The 22683-nt window shown below is 49.9% G+C and overlaps 1 protein-coding gene across 1 annotated transcript in view; it reads right to left on the bottom strand.

Annotated features, from left to right (window-relative positions):
• Positions 1-14192, bottom strand: part of PRDM6 (PR/SET domain 6) — a 115777-nt gene extending 101585 nt beyond the window's left edge. The window contains exons 1-2 of the mRNA XM_012788555.3: positions 13601-14192; positions 4304-4611 (exon numbers count right to left, since the gene is read on the bottom strand). Of these exons, the coding sequence (XP_012644009.2) occupies positions 4304-4611; positions 13601-14192 (900 nt within the window). The remainder of the gene's footprint in view (positions 1-4303; positions 4612-13600) is intronic.
• Between the last annotated feature and the right edge of the window lie 8491 nt (positions 14193-22683).

The raw sequence follows: 22683 nt of genomic DNA, 5'->3' as shown, positions 1-22683 counted from the left end.
ATATATGCAAATAGGTACAGTACTATATATATATGGAATTGAATCATTTATAGAAACATACATACAACATTTAAAATATGAAATCAATTCATTTTCTTGTAGTACCAATTACCTATGATGGTTTTGAAATATAAGCATTTAGCAACATGTAATATATTTTTAATATTGGTTTTCATTAATATCTTTTGACCTACGCTAAATAGTAATGATGAAAAATAGACCATTTGCTTAAAAGCAAAACTCTTATTAAATCTAGAATATTATGGCACAAAATCAAACCACAAAAGGTCCACATTATGTATCCCCTTTGATTTTCTAAAGAAAAATAATGATGGTTTCCACATAGGGCAAATGAAAATGAGACACTCAAATTTACTCAGGCAAAGAGAAGACAGGTCCTATAAAATTAAATCTCTTTCTAGTACCTTGACTGTAATCCTAACAAGTCACTACATTATTTCAATTAGCAGGATAATTTTTCTAGGGTGAAAATAAGTACAATTTATTTTGTCATTGTTGGTAAAATTTCTTGTCAAATCAGACTTTGAGTTGAAAGGCCTGAGTAATATTAGCCTATCTTAAACTGTAGCTTTATTTTAAACTTCCGTATTTTATTCCAGTAGAGTTTTAAGTATACACTGGTTACATTCCTCAGGTCCAGTCATATTAAATTCTGATGTTAAGCAGAAAGGGGAAACCATGTGCAACTAGATTAATTTATCTCAAGGGAAAAAGGGCACATTAATAATTGAGATAATGTTTTCATAAATGTTGGAATCAAATGTGCCTTTTCACTTCTTTATTAGAAAACATATTAGGATAAAATTATCTCACTCTCATCAATAAGACCTAATTGCTGAGAAAGATTCTGTTTTCTTTGCTAAACATTCAGAAAGATTCTTTTCCCATTACGTTAAATAGCTAGAAATGTATCATGCATCCAAGTCTTGTTGGAATAAATGTATATAACCAAGGCAAGTGATTGTCTAATGTACCCTATATGTAATGTTTTGTTTGAAAGTATCTGAATTTATTATTTTTTAAAAAAACACATTAAAATTCTGATTCTAAAAGAAACTGGCAAAAAATATGACTAACAATTTGGCTTTCAGCTTGCTAATCTCCTTAAAATACAAAAAAATTACCTTGGCTTACTGCTTAAAAATGAAAAGAAAAGAAAAATACTTGGAATTTCCCATAAACACTCAAAATAGTCAAAACATATTGAATGGAATGGAATATTTAACTTTCTTTAAATTGCTGGATTTTGAAGAACTGAGATTATACACAAAGAGAATATTAACTAAAAAATGATAGTATGCTTATAAACCAAACAAGCTCTTGGAGGCTGATGTATATTAAATATTTAAAAATCCTTTTTCTACAAAGAAAATAGAGCTTTTAATGATTAAAGAAAAGAAATAACTAAGGTGAATCTGATTGTTTCTGTAATAAGCCTTCATGTGTATAATAAAGTACGGCCATATTAAAAACAATGAACTGTAAACTGAAACAAAAATCCATCATCTACTTGGAAACAGTGACGGGAAAAGATTAGCAATCCATTTATTGTACTGAAATAAAGATAAGTAACCCGGTAAGATCCATCAGGACCTGAGTATTGAACTCTAAATATAAAGACATTTCTTCATCAGCAAATGACTTAAAAAAATGTGAGAAAGAAATGATTACAGTTGACTTTTAAAATGAAATAGTCATGATTCAACTGCTTTTAATTTTTTTTAAATTTGCTTTATGTTGACCTGATATTTTAGAAGACATTTAAAAAGAATATGTTTTTGAAATGGATAATTGTTGCCAAACGTTTCCTACAGACCTACAGTATATTCCAATCACTGATTTCTTCTCATATAAATAATACAATGATTAAAAAAAAATCTCACAATACAATTTAGGTTTGAAAGGAAGAACTAAAATTTAAGGAAACTTCTAACATTTAGAATCTTGTCATAAATATAACTTAATTCAAATAGTCATGTTTGATAAAAATAAAGCTCAAAAATTAAAAATATGTTTATATTTCATATCTTAAAAACATTATACTAATAAAAATTTAAAACCTATTTTGAAAAGTATTTTATCTTAGAAGTGGATATCAGCACTATGTTACCTGGCCCCAGTTAGTCACATTTTATATGATCTCCCGGAAGACTGATACATTTTGCATGGCTGAAGTTTTAATATCTCTTCAATTCCTCAAATGTGTAACTCTTGTAACACATGATAAAAATAAATAGAATAATTTTGTCCTAAGTTTAGGAGTAGGTACCTGTGGATCATCCAAGCCTGCACCCAGCAGGTCTTCTTTATAACACGGAACCAACTCTAGGTACCCCACACGTACTCTCAACTCACATTCCCCAAACAACAGATAAAATTCACTTTATATCTACTGAAGTAGCAAGAAAAAGAAAAACGCCAATTAAATCCCCCAGTCTCTTTACTACAACTTTTAACTTCATCAAGTGCAAGTAAAGGTACAAAAGAAAGGTTGCATCATTTTTAGTGTTTATATATTATGTTCTATATATGTAGTGGCCTCCTGCCAACATCCCAATCATAAAAGCTTTCCAGGAAAACACACACACACGCACAATAACCGATGGGAATTTTTTCATGTTTATGGCTTTTTCCTCTGGTACCCTAAAAGTAGAGAGGCATCAGAAAGCAATATAATAGTGTTCAGTTTTAACATTTTCAGATAGAGCAAATCTGTATGGTGAATAACTGCTGTATGATTTCCTTAGAAAAGTATTGGCAGACCTTTAACTATATGATATCAGAGTTCCTAATAATACACTGGAACATGAAAAGTGTCTATAAGTGTTTTATAAACTTTAAACCACATTGGAGGCTACAACTAATCAGTCAGAAACAAAAACCAGCTAGGAAATGTTTCAAAACCAGATGCTTCGAGCCTGTGCACAGCACCCCAGCAGGTTACTGTAGGGCAGACAGCCCATTGGCTGCCATGTTCTCATCTTGGGCTGCTGGGCTGTGGGCTCATACATGCAGCTCCTCCTCCATCACGGGAGGCTTTGCAGCCCCAGGCCTCAGCACCTGAGCCCCAGTAGTCATGTCAAGGTTCTGGACACCAGGTTTGTTTCTCACAACCCTGTATCTCCAAGGCCAGAGTGGGTGCTCAGCAAAACTTTAAGTGGTTTATTGAATCCCATGAGTTTTACTTAGCAAATATGAGGCAACTCACAGTGAAAATGATCATTTTGACAGGCCAGTCATTGAAGAGTGAGGGACAAACGGTTGCAGAAACAACCCATTAATGGAACCCAGAGGTCCATGTCAACTCGCTCCGCCCAAACTTTAATTCCTGGGTATTCATACTTGATCACCTGCCACAGGTAGTCAGATCTGCATATTGTCTAAGGGTATGACTTCTAGCAGCTTGTATTTTATATATAAGTCTCCATGGGTGGAGGTGGCTAAACAAGTGGGAGGATTACCTAATGATAAGTGTCTGTCCCTTCAGGAGTGAACCTCAGTAATCAAGGAGGAAGCTTCTGGAGAAGTCTCAGGTTGACATTTTTTCAAATAGGTTATTTTTAAGTAATAGCATCAGGTAAGATTGTGCCATAAAGTATTATCATTGATTGGGTTATATCAAAGTGCTGAGGTGTCCCATGTTTTGATTCTCTATCTTGATGAAGATTATATAATTTCACATTGTCAGAGAAGAAGCAAAATTTGTGATTTCTGACTCTCAATAAAATTTGCTTACTTTGGGCACTTTGCAAGTTGTGAAACATGTTGCAGTCTCTCACATTCAGCATTTACAAAATTGTTTTTAATCTGTGAAAATAAGCCTGCCTCTCCTTCCTCCCCGCTATGCTTCTGTACCTACCTGCCCAGTGGCTGAAACACATGAGAAGACCTTAGAATGGGACATAAAGGTCACCCAGCTCTCACTCGGATGCCTAACCTCCTCTGCTCCATCTCCTCAGCTGTTTTCTCTTTTTCTTAAGATTTAGAAAGACCAAATTCGAGTCCATTCCAGCTGGAGCACAGGCAGGTTAAGGTGACCCTGTCTTCAGAAACCTGTAGGCTCTGTCTTCCTGGCCACGTCGCTGTTGTGCCAGCCTCCATCTCTGCCAGCCTCCTTACTGCAGGTGCTTCAGACACCAGGCATTTACAGGGATGCCAGGGAAACCTACTCTCTGCAACGCTCTGGGAACCAAGGGAGGCTCTCTGAAGTTGCCACGCGCCAAGGGCCAGGCTCCGTGCCGGCCAAAGCTCGGTGGCCAGGTACTGGGCACGGGCCACTTACCTCCCAGAGATGCTGCGTGTTCCTCACGGCGCCCGCCTGCACCTTCTCTGGGGGCAGGAGCACGCCCTGGAAGGGCCCGATCCAGGTGCCCTGTTGGATCCTCTGCGCCGCGCAGATGCCGTAAGCCAGGCCAGGCACGGTGCTGGTGCACAGGCACACCTCCCGCGGCAGGTCCCGCAGCCACTCCGGCAGCTCCGGCGGGGGCGCGGCCGCTGCGGCGCTGCTGGTGCCCACGAGCCGGCGCAGCGAGTGCAGGGGCCCGTGCATGGGGCACTCGCCGTTGCGGTTGTCTGCGCACATGTCGCAACCTGCGGGAGACACGCAGAGGGAGGGAAGGGAAAGAGTTAACCGCTCAGAATGGCCCATGCTAGGGTAAATCCCCAGACGACAGTATCCCTGCCCGCCAGGGTAAGCCACCGTGGAAGGAGGTGACGCCGTTGGGGCGCCGAGGCTACTCAGAGTAGGAGAGAGGCCAACCCACGCCGCTCCCTTGGAATTTGCTGCACCCAAATCTGCCCGGTACCGGTGCAGACCCCGGGGTCCCTAAAACGCCTTCGGAGCTGTGTGCGGATCGCCTAGTCGCCCGCTCCCCGCAACCGACGGCTCTTGGCGGCTTCTCCTGGTTTCCGTCTCTCTGCACCCCTCCCTGCCTCTCTCCCCTTCCTCTCCGTTCCTTCTGACCCTCTGCTCATCCTGGCAGTTTCTCTCTATCCGGTGCTGCAGGCTGTATATTTCCTTGTACCACGGAAAAAGCCCATCTTTACCCCAATCTGATACCCTGCAGAAATTCTACACTGGTCGCCTAGGTATTTGACTTTCCTCGTTTTACAATGATACAGGAGACGTTTTTACAATCACGGGGCACGTGGGCTGCCAGTCTGGCATGGGGCGCCATTAGCACTCCCCTGGACCCGGACTCCGAGGCTTCCTCCACCGCCTCCCCAGCGCAGGAGATGGGGCGGAGCCAGCCTGGGGGCCCGTGGGGCCCGTGGGGCCCGAGTCGCAGCCCAGGAAGCCGAGGGCGCGCCCAAGCTGGGGTCCTTCCAGCCCTCTGTCTGCGCCCCCTCTGGGCACTCCAGCCAGGCGGGAACAAGGGGAGACCGGGGGGCTGTTCCGGAGGGTTTGTGTGCAACCTTTTCCCAGACTCCGCAAAAGAAACGAATAGCAAATTTAACGATCAGGGTAATGGGTCTCTAACGATCGGGGTAATGGTTCAGTGGAGAGGGCCCCAACGACGGCCCCACGGTTGATCCAGAGACTCAATGCGATTATCTTGTGCTGTAAACTGAGCGAAGCTGTTGACGAAGCTGTCTCTCTCCGACACTCCCCAGAGCAGCGGGCGCGGAGGGGACCCCCACCCTTCGGGCCGGGCAGCGGTGGGCGCCCAGTGTCCCTCCACTGGAACTGGGTGGGAAGGGGCCGGCCGGCAGCGGGAAGCAGGGCCGGTGGCGACCGTGCTGTCGGATCCCAGCGCCCTCCGGGTTATTAATGGGCCTGGCGGAGCCGCCGTGTCTGCGCCCTGGCGCGGCGAGCCTGCCGGAGGAGGTGGCCTCGGCGCCCGCCGGCGCGACCCGGCCTCCCCGGCCCAGCTTCCCTGGGGAGCCACCGCAGCTCGGCGCAAGTGTCAGGCCTGTGGCACTGGGCCTGACACCTGGAGAGTCTGCTTGGCGCAGACGGTGAAAGCAGGCACCAGCGGATGGGCCGGTGCTGGGAGACGGGCCGCCCTAGGGGCCTCTGGGCACCTGTGCCTGGCCGTGGTAGCGCCTGGGCCTGGTGGGTCACTCTGGATGGGCACTATCTGTGCTGAAATAGCCTAAACGCCCAAGGAACTTGTGAGTCAGCATGGTGGGGAACCCTGGTCTAGCCATTTGCCTCACAGCAAGGGAAGGTGGACAATCTGAGCATCCTACCACAGTGGCATCCGGGTCCAGCCAGCTGTGCCTCCCCTCAGTCAGCAGTTACTCCCCCACTCCTCCCAAGAGAGCCCAGGGAATGAGGGGACCTTCCGGCTGCCCCTTCCTAGAGGTGTGCCCAGGCCTCTGGGGTGACAAGCAACAACCTGTTTTCACAGCCAGTGAAATGAGCCTCTCTCACACCAAGGCCCTCCTCTGCCCCCTCTGCCAGCAACACAAACGTTCGAATTATTCAAGGCTCCATTTTCTAACCCAGGGCCTAGGTGGGAGTAGTCTGTGCTTATCCATGTGTCAGCCCCTCGGAAGCATGCACACTGCACACACTCTCTGGAGCTTTTGCTTGTGAAAATTAAAACACTTCAAGACATTTTGGGAATGGGAAGAAAGTCAATAAACACTCACATTTACTAAATGCCTACCTATGTTCCAGGCACCCGTCTTGAACCACCATATTATCTAAGTATCATGATTCTCACTCTGCAGATGAGGCAATTGAGAATTCGCAGCACTATAACTTGATCAAGGACCAGAAACAAGAAGGTGGCCGGTAGAGAAAGGACTCAAACAGGTCTGCCTGATTCCAAAGCCTCCAAACCCAGGGATTTGGGAAGACTAATGAAAGCTGGGAGACGTTTATATCCAAACTCATGACTCAATCAACAGAATTGAAATATTTCACTGAAGTAACTATTTTGGGGCCACAAAAATTGCTGTAACATGATTGAGTTACAGAGGTTTCTCTCTTTCCCACACTCTTGGGTTTGGGGACATTAAAGTAAGAGAATGAAAAGGAAAGTACATAGATAATGTCCATAATTTTGAATGTCAGTGTCTGACTTCAGAGATGGCCTTTCAGCACCTTAGCAAAAATAGCTAAAAACAAATGACAATAAGCAAAGGCAATATGCCCATGAAAATAAAAATAAATCACTTAAGGAGGTTGCTTAACCGATTTTTCCTTTCTGGTTGACTCAATGAAGCAAAGGGTGAGAAGCAACAATGTTTAGTATTCATTAGTATTCACACCCAACAGCCTGTATCAGAGATCCTGTTAACTCCCAACATCACCACAAGTAATGTCACACCAGCTACATCAGTAATAAAATAAAAAGCAAAGGTAGCAACTCCAGCCACTACCCCAACAGACAAGAAGCACACAGCTGATGTTTGTCATACCTGATAATAAAACTCTGGCCAAGTTCTTTCTCCAAGAAGTCCTCTAAAGCCCTCTTTAACTTACTGTTTCACAAAGTGTTGAAAAAACTAAATGGTAGCATTTGGCAGAGTGAAAAACTGAGGCTCCCCCAGTACCTATAAGACTGTCTGTATGTTGGGTCCACAGCATAGTAGACAAGGCCAATTCATTTTAATTATTCTACCCAACATAAGTCTTCTTAATTTGTGAACCACCTCATGTTATATGAAAATATTCTGGCAGAAAAGTTAACCAACTGCCATCAAAATACACATTCCATTCTATTTTTTTAATACACAAAATCTCCCCAACTGAAAACATTTGGGTGCTAATCTGTGCCACAGAGACCCAGGGGAGCTTGAAGATATTACAAACAAGTAACATTTCTTGGGGTTGACAAATATGGCACAAGTAGACAAACATTCTAAGCAAAGTATTTTCCAAACATGGACATTTACGTGAAAAGGTTTGAGTGAGAAGCAGGCTACATGCCCAAACTACCTATAATATACATAATATACAATGTACATCATCATATCTTATACATGCACACATACACACAGCATTTCAGGCCAAGAAATACATAGTATGAGTCTATTTGTATTTGTAAAGAAGAAACAAATAAATGTTCCTTTCTCTTAAAATCAAGGAGTTTTTGACATGTTCATAATTGTTATTCATAAAGAATTTTCTATATTTGTGAGAGATAGTCTCATATTTTCTAAGAGAGATACTTTGAAATACCATTTTAGCATTAGAGAATATAAGAGGTTACGGGTCTTTTTCTATCTTGAATAGATTTGTTAGTGCTCCTGTCTATGGGTCCCTGCGTAAGGGAGGGGCTGTCATCGGGTCTCAGCCTCGTTCACCCACTGACTTCAGAAGGCCTGGCCAAGTGAAGTAAAAAGCAGACTCTCGCTCCTCATTGCATATCCTTCTGTATTGTTTGGATGTCTTTACAAGTAATGTGCTACTTTTATAATCTTAAATGCATCTATTTTAAGGTAAAGGGTGCAAAGCAGGCCAAGGTTTTCTGGAATGTCATTCTAGGGAAGGTGAAACATAAAAGGCTTCAGGGACAGGCGCGCGTGGGCGCGTGGGGAGTGCCCGCCACCCCAGGTCTTCACTGCCCAGGGCTTCCCCAGCGCCGTCGCCGGCCCTCACCCTCTGTTAAGGGAACGGAGGAGGAGCTGAAAAGCCTACTTCCTCGCCGGCGGCGAGACCCGCTCAGGCTGTAAATCCTCCTGGACTGCGGCCGAGGTCGCCGCCCTCAGTCCCGCAGGTCAAGCCCTGCGAGGCGGGCGCCCATCGATCCCAGCCCAGCTGCGCGGCCACCGGAGTGCCGCCTGCTGGCAGCGCGGCGTGCGCCCTGGGCAGGGGCTGGGCTGATGGGCAGAGGACAGGCAGAGCACCCAGCCCGGAGCCTCGGCACCAGGGTTCAAGCCCCCGGGTTCCCCGCCCGCGCGCGCCCGCCTTCCCGCGCGCTGGACGGGGCGGGGCGGAGGTGGTGGTGCGCGGCGCGGGGCACCCGGGCCTCGGCCGGCAGCGGCCTCCGCGCCTACGGCTGGCTTTGAAGGCCTCATCCCGCTTCTGCCCGCGAAGGGTTCTCTTCCAGCGCCGGGGCGGCCGCCGACGCCACCCACACTCCAAGGCCCCTGCTGCGCCCCGCCACCCACCCGGCCCTCCTCCTCCTTCCCCACCAGGAAGGTCTTCCCAGATCCCAGAGCAGGTCTAGAAGCAGATCCAGTGGCGAGGCGGGGCAGCCCGGCCAGCGGGAAGGGAGCCGACTGCGGTCGTGCCGGCCCACGGGGGCCCCTCCGCGCCTCTCCCTCTCCCGAGCTTAAGCTCTCCGCGACCCCCGGGGGCGCCGGGCTCTCTCTGCCCCGCCCGCTGCCCGCGGGGCCCTGGGACCGAGAGGCAGAGACAAAGGGGGAGGCACAGGAGGGAGGGAGAAAACGTGGGTTTTATTTGTCTCCCGATGTATTAATAAATTAAAGGCGAGCGCCCGCGTGGGAGGGGAGAGAACACCGCGCGGAGCTGAACCCGGCCGGCCCCTGCCCTGCGAGGCCGCCGCGCACACCGCGGAGATGATGGATAGGAGCCGCGAGAGGGGATCGAAGCGGGCCTGGGCTGGCTCCACTCTCTCCTACAAAACTATAGGGCAATTAATTGTGGCTTGTCCCCTCATCCTTCATCTCCTGGTGGCACATATCGATGGAGATTACTGCTGATGGACCATTTTATCACCTTAAATAAACAGTCGCCACCTCTTCTAACCTCAATCTAATATATGGCTCTATGTTCAGTTTCAGGGCGCTAGATAACGAAAGATGTAAAATAGCTAAATCATGTGTTTACCGGATGGGGCGGGGTCTGCACACAAAAAGAGAGAAAAGAGAAGAAGAAAATCAGAACAATACAAAACCCCACACACCGACGCCCAGGCTCCCTCCCACCCGACCAGGTCTGAAATCTAAGTCGCTGGCTGGTCACTGACAGCTGGGACGCTGGGCGGTAGGGGCAGGGGCGCAGCCGACGTGCCTCAGTGGCACGAACAGCCCGCTGGTGAGCCACTGGGCTCCAGGCTCCCCAAACAGGATTTGCGTCCTCCAACTGTGTGGGAAGAGATTAAGGCAAAGTCAGGAAACACTGCCCGCCTTTCTCTCTTTCCCTAACCCCACAGCGCTCACCCCACAACCAGACAAATCGGTGTTGGACCCAGATTTCCTTCTCTCTCCCCAGCCCCTGTCCCCAAACCCTTGAAAAGCTTGGCGCTACCAATAAGGGAGCCTCAGGCCCAGCTCCTAAACCCATACACACACCAGGGCGGTTCCCCGCGCTGTTCCCTGCGCAGGATGGCTTCTGTATGTGGAAAGGGGACAGGGAGCCACCCCCTAGCTGGGAAAGTTACAGGGTGGTCTAACTCTCCGCTGAGACACCCAACTGCTCAACTCCCACCTCCCTACCAGGTACTATGGAGGAACATCTTCACAAAAGGGTTTCAAAAACCAACTGGCTCCGCCAAGAGGAGATCCGGGAATTCTCCATACGAACGCCAGGCGCGCCTGGAGACTCCTCTCACTACCTTCCAGGAGTGGTGACACGGTCACACCAGCTCGCACCAGCTCCCAGAACCTGAGGAGAGGCCCCTGCCATGGAGCCTCACCGAATCAATGGCTTCAGGCAACGAAGCAGCAAATATGGGCAGTAACACAAGAAGGGGAAGGAAGGGCCCCATCCCTCATTTATATTACACCTCGTGCCACTTGACTTACAAGAGAAGAAAGCAGCAGCGGCAGCTAAGCATTCAGAGCTTCAGTGAAAGTGGACTTCAGTCACAGAATAAATTGATAGACTTAGATAACAAATATACTGCAAGTGCTCCCCGGGGCTGGCTTGCACAGTTTCTGCTGTTTTAAAATCCTATTGTGTTTAAGAAAGCTAAAGCCCCCTCACTGTGGTATTTGTCATAGATGCCCATAAAGTTTCAAGGTGAAACTAGTGTTACTGAGTTCTTTTCTTACAGAACAATGATGTCATGTCTTGCTGATCCCAGGCAAAAAGTAACTTTATCAAAGGGAAGGGAGAGGTAAGGAAGCCCCCCTCCCTTTTTTTGCCTTGTAAGAAAAAGAGAAAATGACTCAATACTCTTTTAAGTACAATGTGACAAAAAGGAAGCAATGTTGAATGGTCACTTCACAGTCTTTCTTTTAGAGGTAGATGGCCAAAAATACCAAAAGGAAAACTACAGACATCTACACGGGATTGATTAATAGGAGTCTCCCTTCTGCCTCCACCCTGCCTCTAACCTCACCCCCACTCACATGCAACTCAGGAATGAGGAGAAGCTTCTGTTTTTCACAGTCTTTCAAGTAACCACTGTACCAACCTCCCCGGTGAAGGGAGAAAAGTTTCCCAACCTTTGCATTTCTGAATTGTTCTAAGCCCCTAGAGTAAACTCAATCACTTTTCATCTTCATAAAACACATCCCATGGATTCAAAGGAGCGCCTAAGCCTCGCTTGCTAGAAGTTCCTGGAAGAATGGGAGACCTGGTCTGCCAGCGTAACACAGCACTACCTCAGCTTTCTATTTTCTTTCTCAATTGCCCTTTAATTAGTGAGCAGCGGAGTGTAACTCTAATAGGACAATCTAACTTCCTTTCCCTCTGTCTTTTTCCCTGCACACTGAGGCAATCCAGTCCACTCAATAGGAGATACCAGGAGATTAACACAAATAGGAATAATTTAAATAAATTCATAATTCATTTCCTCCAACTAGAGAAAAAAGTTACCTAGGCAATAAACTGGTTCGATAGACATATATTAATTAGGAATCTATCCTAATTCTTTTTCTGATTAGTCTAAGTTTTCTCTAGCTAAAATGTATTAAATCTCAATACTGCATTGTAAACAATTTAGGGAGCTCATCATACAGCCAGGGCTTTGGGGTGTGTTGCTGGTGTCTTTCCCAGCACACAGATTTGATTCAGAAGAGAAACTGTAAGTTAGTGAAGCACTCCCAGCCTGCAATAACTATATTTTACTAAGCAATAATAAATGCCTTTCCAAAGGCTTTATCTTTTTATTTCACATTTTTAAAAAGATGTGCTTTGAAAACAACACATTCAAGAAGTGGAAATAAGTATTATAAGTAGGAAATAAGTATTTTTAAAAACTCCATTAAGACAATATAATTTTGTGAAATTTTCGGAAACTCTAAAATACAATAGTTTACTTAACTGCACAGCAAAAATCAAAATCCCCATTTTAAACCAGCACTTTACCCTCAGACTCTAGAAAGGAAAAAGTAAATATAACTGCTTTTTGCTTGTAATTATCTCCATCACAATTATCTCCAACATTAAGAAAATATAATAACACCTCAATCACTAGGCTGATGCCTGGTGTTTTTTCATCAAAGCAATGACTTTGGGAATTCTTTAAATGGCTATAAATGAAGTTATTCTGCTTTTACAGTGAATTAAGAAGTTCACAGAGTGGTAAACATTCTGCCAGGAGCAACTCATTCAAAATAGAATAAAAATAAATGTTTATGATCAACTTTTCTCATACAGAAACCAGATGAAGGCACAAGATGAAGAAAATAGCTAAATGAATGCTACTCTTTCAAATCCTGTATTGCTTTCAATCTGACTCCTTTAACTTGTTTTGAGGCTACCTCCCGAAGTCTCTGACAGTATGTTTTACACTTACCCCAAACGTTAGGTGTAAACAATTTAGAACTTCTGAAACTAGCAAAAAGAAGCAGATATAAAGCAATACACATTCTTGATCTTCACTTAGAGTTTTGCTTTAAAACCTCAAAATGGAACTGTATTTGTGATAGGCGTTTGAAATTGTGAATATAGGAACGAAGCCAGAGAGTCCTGACGTTTAGTTAGGCATCTGCTATTTACTTGAGGGAAGAAGGAAGTAAGGTTCTTTTTACTAAATTACCGTCACCCGAATTTCTAAAAATAAATAAGCAAAGCAACACGGATCGCACGCGTTTGCAGGTTGGTCAGGGTGCGCGGAGAACGCGGGATCAGTAGCGGACAACCCCGACCTAAGTCGGAAATGCGCTTCACGGTAAGTAGCGGCAGTTTTTTCTTTTGCTTCTTTTTAAAATAAAGAGTAGACCTAAGAATAATGCCTGCTGTAAGGGAGAGACAGACTCAGTGTCACCCAAAACTACTCCAGCGAGGCCCCCGCAACCCATGGCCCGAAAACGACCTGGCTGCAGCTGACTTCAGAGGCGGAGTGGAGAAGCGCAGCGGGCCCCGCTCTCCACGCTGCCCCAAACACCGAGCGTCCCCCCCTGTCCCCGCCAGGGCCCGCACACTGCCGGCTCCTCGTCGCGCTGCCTGTACCCACCCGGCCCCAGCAGCGTCCAGCCCGGGCGGCAGTCTGCACTGCGGGGCTGACGGGCAGCTCCAGTCCCCAGTGCTTGGGGCTGCGAAGCAGGGGGTGAGGGGAGAGAAGGGGAGGCAATCCCAGAGTGCCACCCGGCCCTCCCTTGTGTTCTCCTTTCTTCTTCAACGCCAGGAAACTTTTGCCACAGTGGTCTGGGAGGCGCAGGCCAGCGGCCTGGACCAGTTGCTCCCCGCCCCGTGTCACCTCCCCGACAGGCGCCCGCGCTCGCCGGCGCCCGCGCCCCGGGAGTGAGCGCGCGGGCCGCGGCTACGTACGGTTGTTGGGGTCGCTGGTGTGCTGGTTGAGCGGGATGATCTCCATGCGCTGCTGGCCGTACAGGTAATAGTCCAGCTCCTCCGCGCTGCAGCGGAAGCGCAGGGCGCCCCGGCCGTCCCCGCCACCGCCGCCGCCGCACTTGGCGGGCCCCGGGCCCGAGGCGGCGCCGAGGCACAGTTCCTTGGGGGGCAGCGGCTCGGCGGCGACGGCAGCGGCGGCCAGAGGCGCGAACACCGGCAGCTGCGACACCGGCAGCGCCGAGAGACCTGCCAGTGCGGCGGCCGCGGCGGCAGCGGCGCAGGAGGAGGCAGAAGAGGCCGAGGTGGAGGAGGACGCTGGGGTGGACGAGGCGGAGGAGAGAGAGGCGGGCCGCGGGCGCAGGCTGTCGGGTGGAGGCTCGGCGCGCTCCGGCGGTGGCGGCGGCGGCGGCGGCGGCGGCTGAAGGGGCTGCGGCGCGCCCAGGGGACCCGCGGCGCCGCCGCCCTTAAGCGGGCCGCCGCCGCCGTGCGGGAAGAGTTGCTGCCAGTGCTGCAGGTAGGCTGGGTCCACTTTGAGGAAGGCCGAGCCGCCAGGGTCTCCCGGCTTCAGCATGTCGGATGCCTCGAGCTGGGGGCAGAGGGCAGGGAGGAGGGTGCGCGTGAGCTGGCCCCAGGGCCTGGGCGAGAAGGGCGCGGAGGAGGGCCGCTGGGACGCTGGAGCGAGCGCCAGAGCCGTGGCTCTGCCCGCTGCAGCCGGGTTCGGCAGCTCCCTCTTCCCAACTCCTCCAGGGCACAAAGTTTACTCCGAAGCCGCGGCGCCGCGCAGAGGGAGCTCTGCCCAAGTGTGCCCGCGCTCCCGCGCCTCGGCGGGGCTGCTCTCGCGCCCTCCGCGGGCCTCCACGTCCCTCGCTCGCAGGCCAGGTGCACCCGCTCTGCCTCCTGCCCGCCGCCCCCAGCTCCCACCCTGCCAGGCTGGAACCCAACCGGAGGGCCTCCGCACAGAACTGGGCTGCGGGACGGAGCCCCCGCCCTCGGCCAGCGTCGGGAGCCGACCCGAGCCGGAGTGGCGCAGCGCCCGGGCCGCGTTGGCCTCAGGCGCCAGGAGGCGGGACAGTCTCGCCCCCCGCCCCCAGCCTGGGACCTCCAGCCTCCCTACCCACCCTGCCCTAGACCCTCAGCCCCAGACGAGCCTCACCTTTCTCGAAAACTCGGAGCCGCTGGTGAGTACGAGTGTGAGTTTCGGCGAGCGTGCGGGAGGGAGGGCGTGCGCCCCGCGTGCGCTACATGCCTCTGGCGGCGCGGGCGGAGAACCCTAGAGACCCGGCCGGCCGCAGCCCTCGTGCCTGCGAGCGAGGGACGTGGAGGCCCGCGGAGGGCGCGAGAGCAGCCCCGCCAGGGGCGCCGAACCAGCCGCCGTGGGCTGCTGTGCTCCGTCGCCACCGCGTCCCCGCTCCTTGGCTCCACGCTCTGGCAGCCTCCCGGCTGGACACGTGGGTTTTACGACAGCACAAAATACAAGTGTGTGTGTGTGTGTGTGTGTGTGTGTGTGGTTGGGGGGGTTGGGGGAGAAGAAAGGGAGAGGGGGCGGGAGGGAGCGGGACGGGAGGCAGGCCAGGAGGCCGAGGGGAGGGGAGAGGGAAGAAGGAAGTTCTAACTCGCCCCGACCCACACAGCCCGCGCGCCTCTCCCGCACAAATACCGCCTCCACCCTCCCACCCCTCATTTTTTGGCGTGACGTGTCCGGCCCGCCTGTTGTCTCTTTCTGTCTGTGATATGTCTTTTCTCGGTGCCAGCTCAGTGCCCTGATCCTGAAAGCAGTGGAAACGCAGAAACCGGAACGCGTCCTCGCACGCGCTCGGGTGTCCGCGCCGCAGCGAGCGCGCGCCGCCGGGACCGCTTTGCGCTTCTGCCCGGCTCGCTCTTTCCTGGAGTGCTGCTGGGTGCCCGAGTGGCCTCTCCTGCCAGGCAACCGCTAACACAAATCCTCTGGGGAGAAAAGTTTGGGGTGGGGCGCTGCGCAATGGAAAGAGACCCTCAGTCTGCAGCCCAGGAGGCGGGCGTGGGGCAGGGAGGCCTGGGGCCGAGGGTCTCAAGAGCAGCGGGTGCTGGTGGGACTCCAGCCCGGCGAAGGGGCTGGGAGGCGGCTGCGATGGAGTCTGCACACCGCCAAGCGCTCGGCCGACCCTCTCGGGTCGTGTTCCTGGAGGGCCCCTTCCCTCTCCTGGTTGGCTTCCCAAGGCAAGTGTCCAGAGCTGTCTCTGGTGGCTCCATCGCTCCTGGACACTGGCGAGGCTGTCTGACTTCGGCTGCCCGGTGCTGCCCTAGGAGGTCACGTACAGGTTTCTCTCCCCAAGACCTGAGGTGCAGGGTAGGAGCTCCGCCCTTCCCCACCGAGCCTTCTCCCGGCCTTGGCCCGCAGCCGCCCTTCGTCGGCAGTCTGCCCTGCATGAACCAGGCGCTGGCCCTGGCCCTTTCTGGCATTCGTGGCACTCGGTGGCAGAGAGCGCCGACAGGGTGCGCAACACTGACCGACGCAGGCATCTTCCCGTCGCATGAGTTCTGTCCATACCTCAAAGAAATGGCATTTATCTTTCCCCAAACAACCGGATTTATTTAGCACTTGCCACTCTGAACAATTAATAACCGTTGTTTCCTGATTTCTGCTTGTTTCTTTTTGTCTTCCCACCACTCATTTTGCCCGAGCCTGGGAAACGCGCTGTGAAGACTTTGTCCGAGTCTCACGCAGGACGCCCGATGCTGCTTGGAACAGAGTTGGACCAAAAATGTTTTGACTGGCTCGTTATGACAAGGCAATCCGTCATGCTTGGATAGATTGATAGCAGCCAAGTTCAGTGCAAACACCAGGAGGGAAAACCCGCACGGCTCTGTGGACGGAGGCTAGCCAGGCAGTCTCCGCAGACTTTGAACAACCCCATCAGGAGGAGAGAATGAAGTTCCAGGCCCGGTTCAATTAATCTGCTCGCGAAACTGCCGAGGAGTGGCTGTCGGGCTAAGAAAGGAGAAGACGCTCTCACACTCTCCCGGGTTCATTGCAGAGAAACCAGGACACGTCTGTGTTCCCCGGGAGCTCTGGGGGTGGAAGTCCCGACGCTGCGACAGCAGCCTCGACGCCCAACTTCTTGTTTCTGTCCAAAGATTGCTACTCCCAAGGCGTGGTCCCCAGGACTCCAGGTCCCCCAGATCCCTACCTACTTCCCGTCCTCCCTCACTAGAAAGTCTCAAGATTTTAAGATGCTAGCTGTGGCAATTGCTTCGGAGCCCTCTGCCGCCAACACTCTGGGAAGCAGGGGAGGGAGGATTTCTCATTGCAGTAAGATTTGACCGGTTAATGATGTGCCAGGCGCGGGCAGGCGCTTCATGTATATTTAGTCCACCTAGCAGCTGTGCGGAGAAGGCATTATTATTGCCCCCATATTACAGATGCGGACCACTGAGGCTCAGAAAGGTTAAGTGAGTTGCATAAGGTCACGTCTTTAATGAGTGATGGAGACGGATTCCAGACACTGGTCAGTGATATGCCAAGACATCTCCTGTCCACCCTGGTCACACCTCTGTCCACTCTGGCCAGACTGACGCCAGACTGGGCGGGAGGTACCTTGGGAGAGATTTGGCTTCCCTGCTGTGGGGGCCAGAGGAAGAAGCGCAGGTAATGAAGGCCCTCCCAAGGCCCTCCCGGTATGCCTACTGCGCTGTTCCTGACCTGTCTGATTCCAGCTCCCCCAAGCCCTGCGTCACAGGGCCGGCACGGGTCAGTCTCAGGCGACAGGACCCTAGGGCCCAGATGGCACGGGAACCTCGCTTGAAGGAGGCAGGGAAAAGTTTGAAGCCGCGCTCAGAAGGCCCCTGAGCGAACCAGAGCCTCTCCAGGGGAATGTACCAGAAGGCTGGACATCCCCTGCGCCGCCCCAGCAGCCCTGCGGCCTGGCCCGTGGCGGGCCCCTGCTCACCGCCGGCAGTAGGCGGGACCCGGGGCGGGGGAGGTGGGGGTGGGTGGGAGGGTTGCTTCTCCTCGCACAACTGACCCTGGTCTGCTCGGTCACGGTCACCTTCGCGCGCCCGGGGGGTGGGGGGGGGGAGGATTAGAAAGTGATTCCCACCAAACGCAAGGACATGCACCCCTCAAATTCACTCCCCTCTTCTTCGTTACTCAGAGCGGAAACAAATCACTTCGACCACTTAGGAAGCAATCAAACCTTTATAAAAATCCATCGCTCCCAAATCGATGGGTGAATATTTGCTGGGAATTTGTTCCAGAGGAATAAATAAGGAGCGTGAGTGTATTAAATGCAAACCGGGGGACACAGTGGTGTTTTTCTTCATTGATTAATGACCTCTAAAATAAAACAAGTGGGAAGAAGAGTAAAGATCGATAAATTAACTACCCAAATTCATCATTTTCTTGAACATCCCCCCCCCCAAAATGATCCTTAGGAAGCGCATTGTAGCCTTAACTGGGAAGGGAAGAATGCAGCCAGAGGCCCGAGTAGGGAGGGAGGACAGCAATGGGCAGGAAAACAAGAAGCGAATTCTGTAGGAGAGACCCTCTATCTGATTTCGTTTGACATACAATTAAAAAGTTTACCTTTCATATTAATTATTTTTCCTGGTGGGGGAGGGGAGCAAATGGCAGGTGCCTTTGACAGGACTCCAATAAAGGATTCAGCGGCTCTCCTCTCTGCCCTGGGTGCTCCCACTTCTAGGTTTAAGGTCATGGGTGGCTGAGTTAATAATTCATTAATATAGACATTTATTCAAAAGGGTTCTCTGAGATCCACTCTCCCTGCCTCCTCCCAGAGATTTATTTTCCTGTGAAATGGATGGAGGGGGGTGTCAGGCTGCAGGTGCAAGGAGGGGGGAAGGAGAAAAAGAAAAATGGAGGAGAGGCTAGATACAGCTAGGAGGAATCTTTGCTTAGCCACATTAGCAGACAGGTCCCTTTAGCCTGCAATCATAAACTTGGTTGAAAATGTGGCATCCAAACAGCACAGGGACTCTGGCTGCCGGTGCCCTTTCCCCTGCTTCTGTACCTGTTCATTCATGTGTTCAGGAAGCTCCTTTCCTCCATGTTTTAGGATGTGGGAAGAGGCACCTGAGGACCTTGGAATGCAGTCAAAGTAGGAAAACTCTGCAAAAAGAGCCCCCTACCTCCATCCCTGTGGGCGTCCCAAAGGAGGAGCTTTGAAACTTGCCCAGACCTGGAATCTAAAGGAACTTCCTCTCCCCCAGGCAACTTCTGGGGGACACTCCCCCCCTGGGAAATAGGACCATGGGGGCATTATAAACCAGACCAAAAACCTGGTTCCTCCAGTTTACATTCTAGGGATGTGGAGACCAAAAATAATCAATAGAGGAGTAAATTGTAAGATGGTAATAAGTGCTGCGGGAAGCAATAAAGGAAGGATAAAATGAAGAGAGTGCACATTGGTGGGCCGTGTTACTATTTTACATAGAGTGGTCAGGGAAGGCTTCTCTTAGAGGGTGAAATGTGAATAGACGCTTGCAAAGCAAGAGTGTGCCAGTTTTGTGTCCAGAGCGGGGCATTCCCTGCCCTAACCTGTAACCAGAGGCTAAAGCAATGACAAGGGCCTCCCTTGAGGGACTGTTACAGCCCGGGTTAAGGATTCCGCCTTCTCAGCTACAGCACACACGCTGCCCTTAAGATGCTGAGAGCTACTCCACATCCTTTCGATGCATCCAAGCGCTTTTCACGACAGTTGGAGTTGCCTCTGCTGCTGGTGACTTAGACCCACCCGCCTCAGACTGTCTGGGCTTCAATTTCTTCAACAGCCAAACCAAGAGGTGGGACGAAGGTAGCTTTCTATTCTAAGCTTTTAGGAAGCAGCTACCAGATTCTGACCTCCTCTGCTACGCACTTGATACCCCACCTCCTGGATGCTGAAAGTCTAGCATGTGTAGGGTATAAAACCTACTGAGAACAAGAAAACCCACAGCGTTAGTTTAGTCACTGCAGTCTTCCCACTGATCTCTCTGCATCTTCACTTGTTTGTCCTTACTCAGTAATAGAAAACAGTGCTGCCACCATTACACAGAAAGGGTGTGAGGAGTGAGGCGGTGAGGTGGGAGGCAGTGGGAAGCTCAGCTCCGGAAGTCTTTCCTCAGACGAGCAGCGTGAGCCTCCACTCAGCTGGCACACCCTCCTCCTCCTCTCCGGAGGCCTGGGCAGTTTAGACATGTGTCCTTCCCTGAGCTTCCCTCCTCTCACAACAGTGCTTGCGAGGCCAGCTCCTCACGTTGCCAGGTCAAAGACGGCCTCTGGGCCCGAGAGACCAGGCTCAGGCGATTTCTGACCACTCTCTTTCATCCTCTGCCAGGCCCGTGCAGACAGCACCTGTTCGCTTCACTTGAAATGCGGCAGAACCTCCCGCTCCTTTCGCCCTGGTCACCCAACAGCTGCCACTCAAACAATGCCTCTCAGCCACTCAGGCCCGGTTTGGATTTGACCTACTGACCTTGAGGTGAAAGGCTGTACAGTCCATTACCAATCCCTGGGGCCAGTTCATTCTCCCAAGGAGCCTCTAAATATATCCCTCCTTTTTGCAGGGAAATCGGCTATTATAATTTACAAAGGTCTTGTGAGTTTGAAATATATTGGTGGCAGTTCAGTCCCATAAAGATTTAATGAACAGCCATTGGGTGAAAAACAGCTGCTCTTTTTCCTTTTTATAAATCCTGACAAGGAGGACTGTCCCTTCAGAAACTCACATATTCCCTTCATTATCTCCTTCCCATCAACCCTTTCCCTAGGAATTTAGTCTTACATTTTTCAAAGAGTCTGTAGGAATAGACAAGCCCAGCCAAAGTCACCTGCAATTTAACGGCTATCCACAATATCTCATGGACTCCTACTGTGTGCGAGAGACTATTGGTAGGGACCTTTGGGACAATCTCCTCTGAAGCTCTTCTAGCAAATGCTACCAGCTTCTAACACCGTCTTCTTTTGGTCCCGATTTCTGCCTAAATTAGTCGAAGCCTGTAGGCCTTTGGTTGTAATAAGGATGAGCAAGCATGTTCCAGGGCGTCTGTTTGAAATTAGAGCATATGCTCTGGCTGATCCACATTCTGAGGGCTGGAGTTCCTAGTGCCTGGTTGGTTCTCCTGAGCGCCCAGCAGCAGTCTGTGGGGGCCGGGACAGCTTCCAGTTACCCCCAGTTGAAGGAGCCCTGAGGCTTTCCCGCCAGGGCAGCCAGAGGAAAAAGGACACACACTCTCACGGGGGCTCTCACACATACCTGCGCGAAGCCTGGGAAGCCTGTGTGCCTCTCTCGTTACACACGCTCCTGGCTGGACAGGTGCCCGGACCCTCCTCTGGGCTGCGGAGTCAGAGGGTGAGCCTAAGGCTTGTTTTCATCAGATTATTTCCAGTGAATATACGTCCCCTGTGTGAGGGGACATATAGTTAAAGAAAAAAAGAAACTATTCGCAGCTTCCTTTTCGAAACTGGAAAACATGACTTTAGACCAAAATAAAGACACTATGCAGGTTGCTGACAGAAAAACCAAAATAATGTAAATTATGGTGCCTCTGCCTTCAATAATCTTATACTGTGGAAATCTTTCAGAGCCCGGCTTTCCTTCTCCAGTGCCCTGGTTCTGGAGCCAGTGAGAGGCGTGAGGGTTCAAAAGAGAAAGCCATCACTTTAGGAGTGATCAAGCAAAGCTTTGCAAGTGAGCTGGGCCGTACAGATTCCCCACGTTCAGGTGGGCAGAGAGGGAAGGTGTTCTGGGACAGGAAACTGCCTGAGCAAAGATCCTAAGACTGGACCCTGCTCAAATTATCTGGGAGGCCCAGGTGACGTTTCTTCCTCCACCCGTGAGGATAACAATCGGATAGCTGGCTGCCCTCTCTCGGGGCCAGGGCTCCATCTGCTTGGAGTCCCTGCAGTCATATTCCGCAGATTCAGAGAGACACTTCTGCGGGAATGCCCTGACCTACAATACACTCAGGTTTAAGTCTGAGAATCAACTCACAATTAAGGCACCTGAAAAACAGGGGAGGGCTCCTGATGAAGCCATCGGTGCTGCAGAAATTGCACTGAACCGTGATTTGGTGATTTGGCAATGCCATTTCCTGGCTCTGGATGGAACACGCTATGATTCTCTGACCTAATCTTTTTTAACTGTAAAGAACTATTTCAAAGAAAGGAATAAAGCTAAAAAAATTTAAGAGACCAGTGATCCAGATCCTTTTGAGGGAAAACGCCATGTAGGAAAATGTTTTAAAATGAGCCAATACAATTGCCAAAAATCCTTACAGACTAACTATGGCTAATTTCCTTTCAAAAGAAGAAGAAAAAAGAATTGCAGAAAATGACTTAAGATTCCCAAGACTCAAAAAAAATCTCTGCCTTGATAAGACTGCCCGATTCTTAAGTAGAATTTAAAAAGATGTATAATCATGTAATACATCCTTAGTCCATTTATACAATATAGTAATTGATTGGATCATTGATTGGAAAATTAACATTTTGAAAATTCAGTGATTAACAATTTGACTTTTAAAAATATTGCTAAGTTTGACCATATTTGGGTCATTTCCTTCTTGTCTGTCTACATTGGCAAACATTTTCCAGTGAAACATATGTTTGGGTAGACAAGTATTTTATTTGGCAGAAACCTAATAGTTTAAGTGTAGATTTCAAAATCAAATGTTTGCTCCATAAGCTAATGTTTTCAAACAGAAGCACTTCTCACAATTGTTTCCTCAAAACAAATGTTCGTGTTGGAGCCAGCAAAGAAGGCCAAGCATTCCAGTCAACTTTTTACATAGGACTGACACATACTATTCTGTCACCTTTAAGATTTCCTGTTGGTCACATTCGATCACAGATTTCCATGGGTTGCTTTACAGAGCTAGTCCCCCCCAAATGCTTTTGTAAGATGGGTGCATTTTCAAAATGATTTTTTGGGGGGCAAGAATGACTAGGAGTACATTCACATTTGGCAATGTTCCATTTCATGTGTGCATCTCACACAAATTTTCTTTAGTTTATCTGGAGGAGTTTTAGCTCTATTCTTACTATTGTAAATGGGGCACTTCTTTCATTATATTTTCTATCTAGGTGG

This window comes from Microcebus murinus, chromosome 11, assembly GCF_040939455.1.
Source record: "Microcebus murinus isolate Inina chromosome 11, M.murinus_Inina_mat1.0, whole genome shotgun sequence".
In the NCBI taxonomy this organism is placed as follows: Eukaryota; Metazoa; Chordata; class Mammalia; order Primates; family Cheirogaleidae; genus Microcebus; species Microcebus murinus.
The sequence above is the reverse complement of the archived record's forward strand: the minus strand, read 5'-3'. Positions and strand labels throughout refer to the sequence as shown.